Source organism: Scyliorhinus canicula, chromosome 14, assembly GCF_902713615.1.
Source record: "Scyliorhinus canicula chromosome 14, sScyCan1.1, whole genome shotgun sequence".
NCBI lineage: Eukaryota > Metazoa > Chordata > Chondrichthyes > Carcharhiniformes > Scyliorhinidae > Scyliorhinus > Scyliorhinus canicula.
In genome coordinates, this window is record NC_052159.1 from 93007169 (window position 1) to 93021364 (window position 14196).

The window sequence follows — 14196 nt, forward strand, 5'->3', positions numbered from 1 at the left end:
CCCCCCCCCCCCCCCCCCCCCCCAAACCCTCATGCACGCATGAATATCGGCATGGATTTGAACAGGAAGAGAAACCTTGACATCATGTTCATCCTGGTCGTCTGAACCCTTCCACGCCGGAGAAAGCGGCTGTGCATCCCATCTGTGTAGGTCCTTTTTAACTTCCTCCACCAGACTGGTCAAATTCTGCTTGTGGATCCGTGTCCAGTCGTGGGCTATCTGGATCTCCAGATAGCGGCATTTGCTTTAGTTTGAATGATAGCCCCTCCAGCTCTCTCCCTCCCCCATTGGGGTTCACCGTGAATGCCTCTCTCTTACCCAGGTTGAGTTTGTAACCTGAGGAGGCCTCAAATTCTTCCAGGAGCTTCAAGATTACTTTCCGGCTGTTCTTTGGTTCTGGGATGTAGAGGAGCAGGTCATCCGCATGGAGTGAGACTCTGCCCTCTGTCTCCTCTTCGGATGCCCTTCCAGCCTTTCACACCTCGCAGAGCGATCGGCAGGGGTTCGATTGTCAGGGCGAGCAGGAGTGGAACAATGGCCATCTATGCCTGGTGCCTCTGTACAGCAGGAAGTATTCAGAGCTGATGGTATTGGTCTGACTGCTCACCTTGGGGACATTGTACAGCAGTTTCACCCACGAGGGGAACCCTGGGCGGGATTCTGTGATCCTGAGGCTAAGTGTTGACGCCGTCGGAAATGCGAACATGGCTGCAGGATCAGCAATTCTGGCCCCCACAGGGGGCCAGCACGGCACTGGAGTGACCCTCGCCGCTCCAGCTGCTGATCCCGGCGTCAACTGGGCGCCGCGGGGTCCGTGCATGCGCAGTAGCACCGGCGCTAACACGAGCATGCGCAGTGGCTCCCTTCTCCGCGCCAGCTCCGATGCAACATGGCATAGGGCTACAGGGGCCGGCGCAGAAGAAAGGAGGCTTCCAGCACGTGAGGCCGGCCCGTCGATTGGTGGGCCCCGATCGCAGGCCACAACGGAGGCCGCCCCCGGACCCTTCCATGCCGAGGTCCCGCCGGCTGAGAGCAGGTTAGAATGGCGCCAGCGGGACTCGGGTTTTTTGCTTCAGCCGCTCGGCCCATCCGGGGGGGGCCGCGTAGAACTCTGCGGAGAATCGCGTCCCGGTGCCAGGTCGGTGTGGCGCGATTTGCGCCGGTCGCGCCGATTTTCTGGCCCGGCCCCGGGCTGAGAGAATCCTGCCCCCTGCTCCTAGCCCAAACCGTTCTGATACCTCAAAGAGGTACTTCCATATGACTCTGTTGAAGGTCTTTTCTGCGTCCAGAGAGATGATCACCTCTGGCGTTCCCTCCCCATATGGGGTCAGTGTACATTAGCAGCTGTCTGATGTTCGCTGTTAGCTGTCTACTCTTGACAAAGCCTATGTGATACGCAGTTCTCCAGTCGCTTGGCCAGGAATTTCGCGAGTATTTTTGCGTCTACGTTGAGCAGCGAAATGGGTCTATATCATCCGCATTCCATTGGGATCATTGTCTTTCTTTGGTTTCAATGATATAGTGGCCTGCATTAGCGTTGGAGGAAGTGTGCCCCTCGCTATCGAATCTGCGAACAACCTCCGTAGGTGCAGGGCCAAGGCTGGTGTGAATTTCTTATAGAAGTCTGCTGAGAATTTGTCTGGTCCGAGCGGCTTCGCCACCTGTATGGAGCTGATGCTTTCTATGATCTCTCCCAGTTCTATTGGTGTTTCTAGCTTCCTCAGTCTATTATCTCCCATAATTGTCATATCCAGTCCATCGAGGAACCGTTTAATCCCCGAGTCCCTGTTGGGGGCTTGGAGGTGTACAGTCCCCGGTAGAAGGACTCAGATGCGTGGTGACTATTTTTGATTCGGCTACCAATCGCATGGCTTTCTGCTTTCTTAGCTGGTGAGCCAACAGGTGGCTTGCATTCTCTCCGTGCTCATAAAAGGTCCCCATGTCTGGCAGAGTTGGTGCATTGCCCGTCCTGGTGGATAGCAGGTTAAAGTCCATTTGTAGTTTTTTCATCTCCATCAGAAGCTCTACGAACGGGGCCTTGAGGTATTTTCTGTTGACCTCCATCCTGGAGGTCAATCAGTTGCTGCCTGGCCACTCTCTCTTCCCTAGCTCTACGAGCCTTATAGGCTACAATCTCTCCCCTAATCACCGACTTCAGTGGAAAGTGAGACTTCTCCGTTCTGGTTATTAGTAACTTACTCGCCTATGGCCTGTGATGTTTTCTGGCAGAAGACCTTGTTGACCAAGAGGTCTGTGCCCAACCTCCATATGGGGCGTTGGGCATGGCCTGTTTCCAACCTTCCATTTGTGTAATGTGGAGCGTGGTCGGAGAGGACTACTGCGGAGTATTCCGCTCTGACTATTTCTGGAAGCACCAATTTCCCCACTGCAAAGAAGTTGATCCTGTGTATACCTTGTGCACTGGTGAAAAGAATGAGAATTCCTTCTCACCAGGATGTAGGAATCACCAAGGGACTACTGCCACCATCTGTTCCATGAATGCTCCCAATTTGCGAGTTAAGACACCCAGATCCGGTTGCCCATATGGATTTTGAATCAGTTTTCCATTTCGATAATAATTTGCTTTTCTATTTTTTTTGGCAAAATGGACAATCTCACACTTATCTACATTAAACTCCAACTGCCAAATTATGGCCCAATCTCCTAGCCTATCTATATCCGTCTGTAAAATCTTTACCTCCTCTTCACTGCCTTCTTTCCCACCTATTTTCTTTTCAACTACACATTTTGCTACATTACACTCTGTCGCTGCTTGCAGATCATTTATATAGATTGTAAACAGCTGAGGTCCGATAACTGAACTCTGCGGAACCCCGCTAGTTACAGTTCACCAACCGGAGAAGACACATTTATCCCAACCCTCTGCTTTCTGTCAGTCAGCGAATCCTCGATCCAATCTTGTATTCTATGCCCAATCCCCTGCGATCTCGCCCTCCTGGATCAGTCTTTATGTGGCACCTTGTCATATGCCTTCTGGAAATCTAGATATACCACATCCACAGTTCCCCCACATCAAAGAACTCGAGCATGTTTGTCAAGTATGACTTGCCCTTCGTAAAACCATGCTGACAATGGTGGATTGAGCTTTGTCTTTCCAAATGTTCAGTTATCTCCTTAATGATTGATTCTTGCAACTTCACCACCACAGAGGCCAAGCTAACCAGTCTATAGTTTCCTACTTTTTGTCTCTCCCTTTTTGAATAGGGGTGTCACGTTCCAATCCGTCGGAACCCTTCCAGTATCCAGGCAATTCTGAAATACCATAACCAATGCATCCACTATCTCTGCTGTCAACTTCCCTTAACACTCTGGGGTGCTGGCCATCAGGTCCCAGAGACTTATCTGCCTTTAATCCTATTAGTTTATTCAATACCTTCACCCTAGTGATGGTTATTGCACCAAGTTCCTCTGCATTAACTGTAGTTTTATGAATTTTAAATAATCTTCTACCATGAAGACAGAGGTAAAATATTGGTTCCGCCATCTCTGTGTTCCCCATTCTTACTTCACCAGTATTTTCCTATAAAGGGCCAACATTTACTTTAGCTATTCTCCTCTTTATATACTTATAGAAGCTTTTGGTATCCGTGTTTGTTTTCTGCTAGTTTCCTTTTCATAGTTTGTCTTGGTTCTCATTTTAGTAGCCTTATTCTGAAAGTTCTCCCAATCCTCCAGCTTACCACTAGCTTTTGCAGTATGGTATGCCCTAGTTTTTGCCTTTATATCTTCCTTGACTTCCTTGTTTAGCCATGGAACTTTTTTCTCCCTTTAACAATTCCTCTTCCTCTCAGCAATATACTTCAATTGAGAAGTATTTAATATCACTCTGAACATCCACCATTGTTCCTCACCCTCAATTATCTTTGCCCAGTCTACTTGGGCCAACTCTTTCCTCAAGCCTGTATAATTTGCTCTGCCCAACGCCAAAACTCTAATATTTCACTCCATCTTCTCTCGCTCAATCTGAATTTGAAATTCTAGCATGCTGTGATCACTCCTTCCAAGAGGATCCTTAATGACAAGACTATTTATCAACCTTCTTCGTTACATAATCCTGAATCTAAAATAGCCTGCTCCCTGGTTAGCTCCATAAACATTGCTCGACGAAACAATCACTCATACACTCTATGAAATCTCCCTCTTGCCAATTTGATTAGTCCAGTCAATGTGCGTATTAAAATCACCCATGATTACCGTTGTGCCCTTCTCACAAGCCCTCATTATCTCTTGGTTTAAACTATGCCCCACTTTGGAAGAAAATAATTACTCAGGGGCCTGTATATTACTCCTACCAAGGAGTTTTCTTCCCTTGTTTTTTAAATCCACCCAGATCCATTCAATATTTTGAATAGTGCCTTAGTGCCTATATAATTTCTTAATATAGCCTTGATGTTACCTTTACCAATAAAGTTACTCCACCTGATGTCCCATCCTGTTTATCCTTTTGGAATACTAAGTACCCTTGGACACTCAACTCCCAGTCCTAGAGCTCCTGCAACCATATTTCAGTGATCCCAAATCATACCCATTTGTCTCTATTTGTGCCATCAGCTCATTGACCTTATTCCAACTATTGCGTGCTTTTAAGTACAAGGTTTTTAAATATGTCCCACTGATTTGCCTTTCCCTTGCAGGATTTTCTTGTGCACTATACTTTCCACACGTTCTGACCTCCTTTAATAATCGCTGATAACACTCGGCCTCATCCCCAACTTTCACTCCAACAGTCATCTTACACTTTGATTTTTTTTTAGGTTTCCCTTCCCCTCCGCAGTCGTTAGACTGGCCCTGACTGTTCATGCTATTAATCTCTATCTTCTCCTTGCATACTGACCTGTTGCTTTGGTTCCCATTAACCATTATACTTTGTGTAGTTTTACTCTCACTCTCCCCCCCCCCCCCCCCCCCCCCCCCCCCCACACACACACACACACACCTCCCACCTCCCCAGTCATCAATCAAAGTAAATCAGCTATCTTTGTTTGTACCAGCTGTCGTTAGCAGATGTCGGGCGTATAGAGCTTCCGACACAATGCAGATGCACTGGCGCACAGAGGTCTGCGAGATACCAGACAGATCCCCACTCAGCCGCTGAAGAGACCCAGGTGCATAAATGTTCAAGGCGACCGTCACCTTGACAGCCACAGGGAATAGGTATTGCCTTCCCGCCAACATGGTGCCAGGTGTGCCATTATCTGGCACAGGTGGCGCATGGTCTTCCTGGTTCGCCAAAGTCTTTGGCAGCACAGGCGGTCCGGTATTTCCTCAAAGGACAGGCACTGATGGATGCAGGGCCTCCTGCACACCTCGGCCTATTGAATGGCTGGCACTGGAACTTCACTAGCTTGCCCCTGCTCTTCTGGGGGCAGGCTCCTCTTGTGCAGGGTCCTCCCCAACAGGCCGTATGTCTCCCAGTGTCCGTGCGTCTGCCATGGCAGCTATGGCTAGGTAGTTAGTGAACATTCCTGGCTTCACTTCAAAATTAATTATCTGCAGGGGGTGGGGGGGGGGGGGGGAGACATGTTAGCAAGATGAGTATTCCCTTGCCCATTCACATCCAACAGGCTACATGGTGACTCTGAGTTGCATTTCAGCTCCAAATCCCCCACCCCTCAGCCATTCCACCCGATATGTGGCCTTCCACACTGCACCCCTGTCCCCATCAGTGAATGGCACCGAGCTTGTGATATGGGGAGCCTCTATCCTCACCAGGGGTACTGGTGGCTGCCGCAGCCTGTGTCAGGGATAGGCTCTGTGGCCCCTGTCCTGTCTCCCCAGTGGGGTCTACTGTGGGTTCCCTCACTGGGTGGGCCATGTGTTAAATTGCCAGCAGGGTGGCACCTGGTTGGGAGGGTCACTATGTGCCACCAATTGACTCCATGCTTGTGTGTGGGCAGGTCCTACAGATTGGGTCAGGCAGGGAAGTGTCCGCCTGGTGGGAGCGCAGTTGCAGTGGGTTCTGGGTGTGACAATCTGACTGGGCGCAGGATGGATGGGTGCAGGAAGATGGTGGACAGTTAATGGCCTTGTGGAGTGGGCTAGCTGATAGTGTAACTGTTGAGGCCTCTGCCCTGAGAAGGGCAGTATGTCACGGTGCATGTATCCTTTGTTTGGTGTGAACTCTGCTATTCCCCTGCAGTAGGACAGTGCTTCTGATGAGTGCCAGCACCTGGTGTGCCACTGATTGAGCTTGTCCACACCCATCCTGGCCAGGGCTGCACGGTAGCACAATTGGTTAGCACTGTGGCTTCACAGCACCAGGGTCCCAGGTTCGATTCCCCACTGGGTCACTGTCTGTGCGGAGTCTGCACGTTCTCCCCGTGTCTACGTGAGTTTCCTCCGGGTGCTTCGGTTTCTTCCCACAGTTCAAAGACATGCAGGTTAGGTGGATTGGCCATGATAAATTCCCCTAGTGACCAAACAAAGTTAGGAGGGGTTATTGGGTTACGGGGATAGGTTGGAAGTGAGGGTTTAAGTGGGTTGGTGCAGACTCGATGGGCCAAATGGCCTCCGTCTGCACTGTATACTCTACGTTCTATGGGTCAGCTGGGGTCTGAGGGTTTCCAGTGCCGCTGCCTGGGTGGGCTCCCAAATGACCAGAGGAACTGTGGACATTTACAGGACACAGTCAGCAGAGTGAGCAGACAGGGGCCTGTAACTTGTACCAAATGGGTGCATTTAAAACAAATACTGCCAAAATGGCCGCTCTTCTACACCACATTGTTTTCCTCTGCTCACATAGGTTAACACTTGCTATTCTCATTGGTTGCTAATTTGCATCTCAAAGTCTCTTCAGACAGCTGCCCTTATCAACGCCCTCTTTTATTTTAATCCCATTTCCATTTTTTTATCTTCATTTTCTCCAATTCTTAACGACGGGGTTTCCTGTTCTATGCACCGCTCACCACTGGGAAACCTGCAATGGGGGTTCGCTATTGGCGGGATCGGAAGCTTCCTCCAGTGAGAAAGACCAGAAAATTCCAGCCACTGAGTTTGATTGATGTGCCTGCTGTAGTGGAATAGCTGGAGGTCTGTGGCAGCTGAGAAAAGTGGGTATGAGGCTGACTGCCTTAGGGCACGTGTGGCAGAGTGAGGTAGACTACCTGAGGATTAGGCCTGAGTCCTGATTGCTGTTGAGTGAATGATAAGGCTGTGGTGCACAGAGTGAGATGTTGATGGAGCAGTGAGCAGTAGCCATCATGTAAATGAGCATTCACTGGCCTTGACCAGCAGTGCAGCCAGGTCTTCTGTGCCACCCCCTTCAAATTTACCTCCCTGCTTACTAGCTCACCTTCCTTTCTCAGGATGTGCCTTGAGGGCCTCCTATGCTCTTCCAGTATATGGCAGTTTTGCTCCTTTCCATCTTTTGTACTAATGCCTCCCACGCCGCATCTGAAAACCTGTGAACCCCTCTCTTGCCTATTGGTCCTCTCGTTGTACTTATTTTTCCGGCCAAGTTCTCGAGAGACGGTCTGCAGCAGCTCCAATTGAATGAATGCAGCTTCCCTTTCAGAGGAGCAGTCGCCTTTTAAGAGGTTGTGAATTGCACCAGCTGCACATACTGCTGGATCCCCTCCCCTGTTGAGACGGGGATGAGTCAGCAGGGCATGGAGATAGCAGGACATTTGCTTGTGGCCTGTATTAAAAGGATGGAGGCACATTCTTCGCCAGAAAAGAGCTTGAATCAAACTTTCCCCTTGCTTGTTTATCATTTGTAGAACTGTCCTGGTTTCCTCTAATTTTTTATAGTTAGATTCTGCACATTGCAAATATCTTAGAATGGGCCATCAATCAGCTGAGTAGAACTCCGCTTTAGGATTACCAGTTAGATCTAGAATTGTTCCACGTGATCGCATTTGCCAGTTCACATTAAGAGGACAGAAGTTTATGTGAGATAATTATAGTATGACTCTAACCATTCTGACTCTGCTAGATGTTTTCTCATGGTGAAGATTTGAATTCAGCCTTTATTTAGAGGAATTTTTCTCTTACAACACCAAGAAAATGTGCAGAAAAGTGCTCCATAAAATTTAGAGACCCTTCCCTATTTCTTGCTGAAAACGTATTTCTTCTTTACCAGATCACAAGGACATTTCTTTATATGTTCCTTCCCTTTTTCAACACATTTCCCATCTGACGCCGTTCTACCTTTGTTTAGTGATTGAGCTCTACTGCTTGCAATTACATTTCTAATTGTTTTGATCAGCAATATTCTGCAGTTGACCAGTGACCATTGATGCAAACTCGCTTTTACACACTAACCTTTGATGAATTCCGAGAGATATCAGTACACGTGTTACAAATGAGTTCTTCCTTACAGGTGCTTTCTATCCTGACGGTGCATCAGGTAAACACAAGATGGATGATGCTGTTCCACCAGGGGGAAGTCACATGTACACATGGGTAGTAAAGAAGGAGTATGCGCCTACAGATGCTGACCCTGCTTGTTTAACCTGGATTTACCATTCCCATGTTGATGCACCTAGGGATATTTCCTCAGGTTTGATTGGAGCATTGTTGACATGTAAGAAAGGTACAGTACATCCCTCTTGGTTGAATTATCCGTGCATACTGAATTCTAGGTCACTAAACTTGAAATTAGTTCACCAGATTTAAAAACTTTACCTTGAATAACACTTACTGGACTTGGGTAGGCCTTAAAACTGGATAGTGTTCAAAATAGAACCATTCAAAGATCAGGGTTATAGAACAATGGTTAAAGGATCTCGATTTCCCTCATTCAATAGCTCAACTTGTTCTGCAGGCAGGTCTGAAATATTGACTCTCATTAACGCACGGTAGCATTGTGGATAGCACAATCGCTTCACAGCTCCAGGGTCCCAGGTTCGATTCCGGCTTGGGTCACTGTCTGTGCGGAGTCTGCAGTTCCTCCCCGTGTGTGCGTGGGTTTCCTCCGGGTGCTCCGGTTTCCTCCCACAGTCCAAAGATGTGCAGGTTAGGTGGATTGGCCATGATAAATTGCCCTTAGTGTCCAAAATTGCCCTTGGTGTTGGGTGGGGTTACTGGGTTATGGGGATAGGGTGGAGGTGTTAACCTTGGGTAGGGTGCTCTTTCCAGGAGCCGGTGCAGACTCGATGGGCCGAATGGCCTCCTTCTGCACTGTAAATTCTGTAAATTTTCTGTAACTCATAACTGAACCGTAACAGTCACATTGGACTCAAAATATTCATTCTGTTTCAGTCACAGATACTGTCAGACAGTTTTTATTCTGCAAACGGACTGTCTGTATGTGAACCAACAAATTGAACAGAATTTAGTATTTTGAATCTAAATAAGGGGAGACCTGTAGGTTTAGCCTTGTGAAAGGAGAAAACACATTTCCTAACTTCAGACTAAATCCTTTGTTCTGCTTTAATGTTGGCAGGAATTCTGGATGATGTGACACTGAAACGTAAAGATGTTGACCAGGACTTTGTCGTGATGTTCAGTGTGGCAGATGAGAATCTGAGCTGGTATTTAGATGATAATATAAATAAATACTGCACTCTGCCATCTTCGGTTGACAAAGATGATGAAGCTTTTCAGGAAAGCAACAAAATGCATTGTGGGTATTTTAATCTGATTTGCTTTTACTCCTCATTCTCTTGTAACAATTTTTTATAATTTCTGGGGGAGCGCTTTACACGTGGGAATTATAAGAGCACATTAATAACACGGATGTGAATGTTACAATGGTCTCAGGATTTAAAGTTCACCGCTGCCGTAGACATTGATTTGCAGCGATTTTCTATTTGTTTTATTTATTTAGGCAATTTGAGATAATGCAGTAATTTGGCTGCAGAGAATACCATAATTTGGTTAGTGGGTGCTCCAAGCTGAAGCCACCTTATCTACAAGTCAATTTCCTCCAAGCACAGACTTCAATATTGGGATGTTTCATATTGTCTCCTCCCTGTCGCCAGTTTACAACCAGGTCATGTCTCTCCGAGACCAGGATCCTGGCCCTTCCAACAAACGGGATCACCCTGTCCCACCAAAGATGCCCCCGCCCCGTGGTAGATTCCCCGCCAGCACAGCTGGTGAGCAAAGCAATTAGCAGTGCCAGGGTGCCTGGGTGATATTGGGGTGCCACCCTATCCAGAGCCCAACCACCTCGGGGTCTCCAATCGCCTGGGAGACACTAACTGCTCACTTAAGTATGCAAATCTGGATCCACTCCAGTGAGGGTGAGATCCAGATCGTGACATCTCACTAGATCTTGCAAAGTGTCCTGTGCGTCGTAAATCATGCACGAGGCTTCTTGCGAGAATTAACGGCCTTGTCGCATCACCGAGTCGGGCGCGATGAGGCCGATTGATCGGGCCTACATTTCTCCTGTCTTTTGTTGGGCAGGAAGCTGTGAAATTCTCTCCTTAAACCTCTTTGCCTGTCTCTCTTTCCCCAATAAAGATGGTCTTATAAGCTACTTCTGAGACAACCGTCCATTCTCATGTCTTCTTCACTGGCTCTGTCACTGTTTGTCTCATTGTGCTCCTGAGTACTGTCTTGGGATGTTTTACTACATTAATAGTGCTACATAAATACAAGTTGTCATTATTCTTTCTCGGCTGACCCGGTCCCAGGTTTGAATCCATCTCCCGGAAACCCGGCGTGGTGAGTGGGGCTAGCAGGCACGCAGCATAAAGCACCCGCCTCCAGCTGCCGATATGGCTGGAAATTGCCGGGTCTGTGGCCGCGCAGGGCGGCCTGCAGTGGCTGCGCCGTGCAACATGGCACCGGCCGCGCGTGGACCCGGCCTACCAAATAATGCCCCCCCTTTGGCCTGGTTCGCTAGCACCGGAACACCCCCCACCAGTGCCCACAGCCCCAGCCAAAGCCCCCCTGCCCGCGGATCAGCTCTCCCCCTGACTGTGGCGGCGCTGCAGTCAGTCTGCAGCCGCCACGCTGAGAGACCCACGGCGTCAGGGGCGGAGCATCATTGGGAGGGCCTCGGGTAACGTCTTGAAGCCGTCCATATGGCATGCAGCAAGAGTACACCATTTTGGAGGGGGCGGAGCATCACAAAAGTGGTGTCGCACCCGATTTTGGCTCAGAAGACCAGAGGTTCCCGCCCCCTAGCTGTGTGTCCCTTGATATTCACCAAAGGTTCAGCAACTTGCCCATTATTGCCTCCTCATCAACCCCAACTGTCCCCTCCTTGTCTCTTTCACCGATCTACCTTATAAACGCTTACTGAGCTTCTTAATACTAAGGTTGAAAAAAAATTAATCATGTAACGTGGATTTAATTAAAAATGGCAATCTGCCATTTGGTGAAAATTTGGTGCGATACCCACCGGCCTTGATGGGACAATCCGGATCACAAACTTTAAGCACTTTGAAAGTTTATATTTTCCCCCTGAGGCACTAAGCGTCTGATTTGTCTATCCCGAGGGTCATCTGACCACTTCAAGGAAGGGGGCACTGCATTTAAATGACTCCACAGCACTTGATCTGATTCAAGCCAGGAGGATGGCAGCATATAAACCAATCTATGGATGGGGCCCTCACCCAAATGTTGGATACTGTGGAAGACCGGCTGTGGTGGAGAGGCGGGCAACGATGGAGTCTCCAGTTGGTACGAGGCCCTTCAGCAAGGTCACCAAACTGGCTTGGGAGATGGTGGCAACACTGGTCAGTGCCTACAACCTGGCCAAGAGATGGGTGTGCAGCTTTGGGAGAATGTGAATGACCAACTACCATCAGCAAGGAAAAGTACTCCCAGTCTCCTCTTGGAACTCCCCCCTTCCTGCCCACAAATGCCACCTGGTATCAACCTCTGACCTGCCAGGCGTCCAGCTCATGTTATCCCCTACAAGAGAAGATGGTCCACAACCAACGAAAGAAAACGGGCGGTGGAATGCCCTAGCTGGGGATCCCAACTCCATTCGAGGAGAGAGTCATGGAGCTCACAGTGGAGGAGCAGAAGCGGGCCTGTGCTGAGAGCGTGGTTGACCTGTGGGAGAAGAGTGAGGAGCCATTGCACCTTCATTCAAATGATCAGTCTCAAGTGAGTGCCTTGTTGACCAAACCCATGACCAGGTCATGGACTAAAACTATGTTCCTTGCCTTGTAGGAATATCAACCAAAGAGCGTGCTCTGTCAACCAGCACCATCCACCCTTGAAAGCACCTCGGAGGAAATCTCCTGAGGAGGACACAGATAACGTAGCATAGTTATCACCTGTACCATCCACCATCGCAGAGAAACGCACCTCAGTGGGTGAACCTAGCTGGCAGGTTTCTGGGTCGCTTTATGGTGAGTACCACACTGCTTCTGATGTACATCAGCTGGGGCAGAAAGGTCCCAGGAATTGGACAGTCAGAGGTCTGCTGGATTCCAGAACACAGTCGTACCCAGCCAGGCGCTGTGCCTCTGGGGACATTTGTCCCTCAGCTTCTTGAATGCAAAAGCAGGGCTGGGAATACCAGGAGGAGGTTCTGAGATATTCCTGTGACTGCAATGCCAAACGAAGGAGTCCCAAAGCCTGCTGTCACAGGAGATGTTGCTGGTGATTGGTGGCACCCAGGCCGACATTGCAAGGGTGGCGGCTGCAGTGGAAAACCTGGGGAAAGACATCAGATCCGTGACTATTCAACTCTGAGGCATGGCTCAGTCCGTGAGGACCAGGACTGAGGGGTTCAATATCATGATCCAGGTAATGGCGGTTTCCAGGACTGGCAGCACCAGGTGACATTGCGGCTTCTGGAACTCACTGCACCAGCCCCTCCATCTCATGGAGTAACCCGGGGGCCCACGAGCAACCAAAGGAGAAGGAACAGCTGCAGCACCTCCTGGTGCTAGGTGGCGACAGTGGTGTTCACTTCTTCCTCCCTCTCGGACATATAGGCGCCTGGTTCAATTTTTAAAAAGCGGTAGTAATTCCCACCCACCTGACATCATGCCTGGTGGGTTGGAAGATTTAAGGAGGTCTGAAGATTCAACTTTAACCTTGCTAAGGACATTATAAAGGACATTGTGGACGGGATTCTCTGGCCCCACCCGCCTGGTGACCGAAGAATCCCATCCGCGTCTCGCCCGTGCCTCGTCCGAGGCGTTCCTGCGGTGGGCGGGGCGGAAGAATCCGGCCGTATAATTCATTCAAATTGATGTAAATCAGGTTTACACCCATCCTGGGCATGAACTTGATTGTATCAACAGGGAGGGCCCAGGGACCTCTTGCAATTTGTGCCTGTGGCTAATGGGCCTGATAAATCCCACCCAATGTTTCTGTGTCTGGAATTGTAAAAGCCAATGGGCACGATTCACTAAGTGTCATTTTGGGCGGGTTGGGCAGGATGTTTCCCGCCAGCATTTTGGGTCAGATCCAGATCGGTATTCACCCACATTTATTTTTTTGGGACTTTCTTCCCCCGTCAATCCCACACGTAGAAATGTTTTCAACAGTGGGGAGCTGAACTCGTCGGCAAGTCGAACTCGTCGGCAAGTCCAGCTCCTCGGAGATTGGGGCGCTGATTTGAAAGGGTGCCCCGATCTATCCCCTCCCACTCATTGATAATGCCCCCCCCCTAAACAAACATGGGTATTCCTGCCCAAATGAGCACACCCCCTATGGAGTCGCTGAGGACCCTCTTTCATGAGCATGGCCCCCCTCAGGTCCTGACCTGTGGTAGTGTCAACCTGGCATCCGGGCACTGGCAACGTGGATGTTTCAGGAGTACCCAGGTCAGCTACCAAGGTGCCCAGGTGCCAGTGGAGTTCTAGGGTATCTCTGGGGGGGGGGGGGGGGGGGGGGTGCTCAATGATTCCCTGAGTGACTATCCTGCCTGGCCTCCGCTTGTGGACACCAATACTAATCGGCATCTGGTTGAGGCTTCTCAGGTGCGGCTGGTGACTCCCAGACACTGGGAAAATGTGGCCTCAACTAGGCTGCGCATATTTAAATGAGGCTAATGGTTTATTTAAATATGATCGCTGTGCTTTACCCAGATCATGCTGGGTGCCACAGGTCGGGTGACTTGTGCAAGGTTTAGCGATTGGTGTGAAGCCCAATTTGGATCTCTCCCACGATCTCTCCCACGATGCACGCGGTACACCCAGATCGACTCTGGGCACACACAGTGGGAAAAGCGCACCCTATAGTTAGATACTGGAGAAAGACGTTTTGTCTGTGTGGGGGTGGGTTCAATTCCCACTGTGATTTTATTGTGCTTAG

At 49.4% G+C, this 14196-nt stretch overlaps 1 protein-coding gene across 1 annotated transcript in view; it reads left to right on the top strand.

Annotated features, from left to right (window-relative positions):
- The window catches only part of LOC119977512 (ferroxidase HEPHL1-like), a 146612-nt gene that overhangs the window by 42979 nt on the left and 89437 nt on the right, over positions 1-14196 (top strand). The window contains 2 exon segments of the mRNA XM_038818551.1: positions 8342-8554; positions 9407-9586. Coding sequence (XP_038674479.1) covers positions 8342-8554; positions 9407-9586 — 393 coding nt within the window.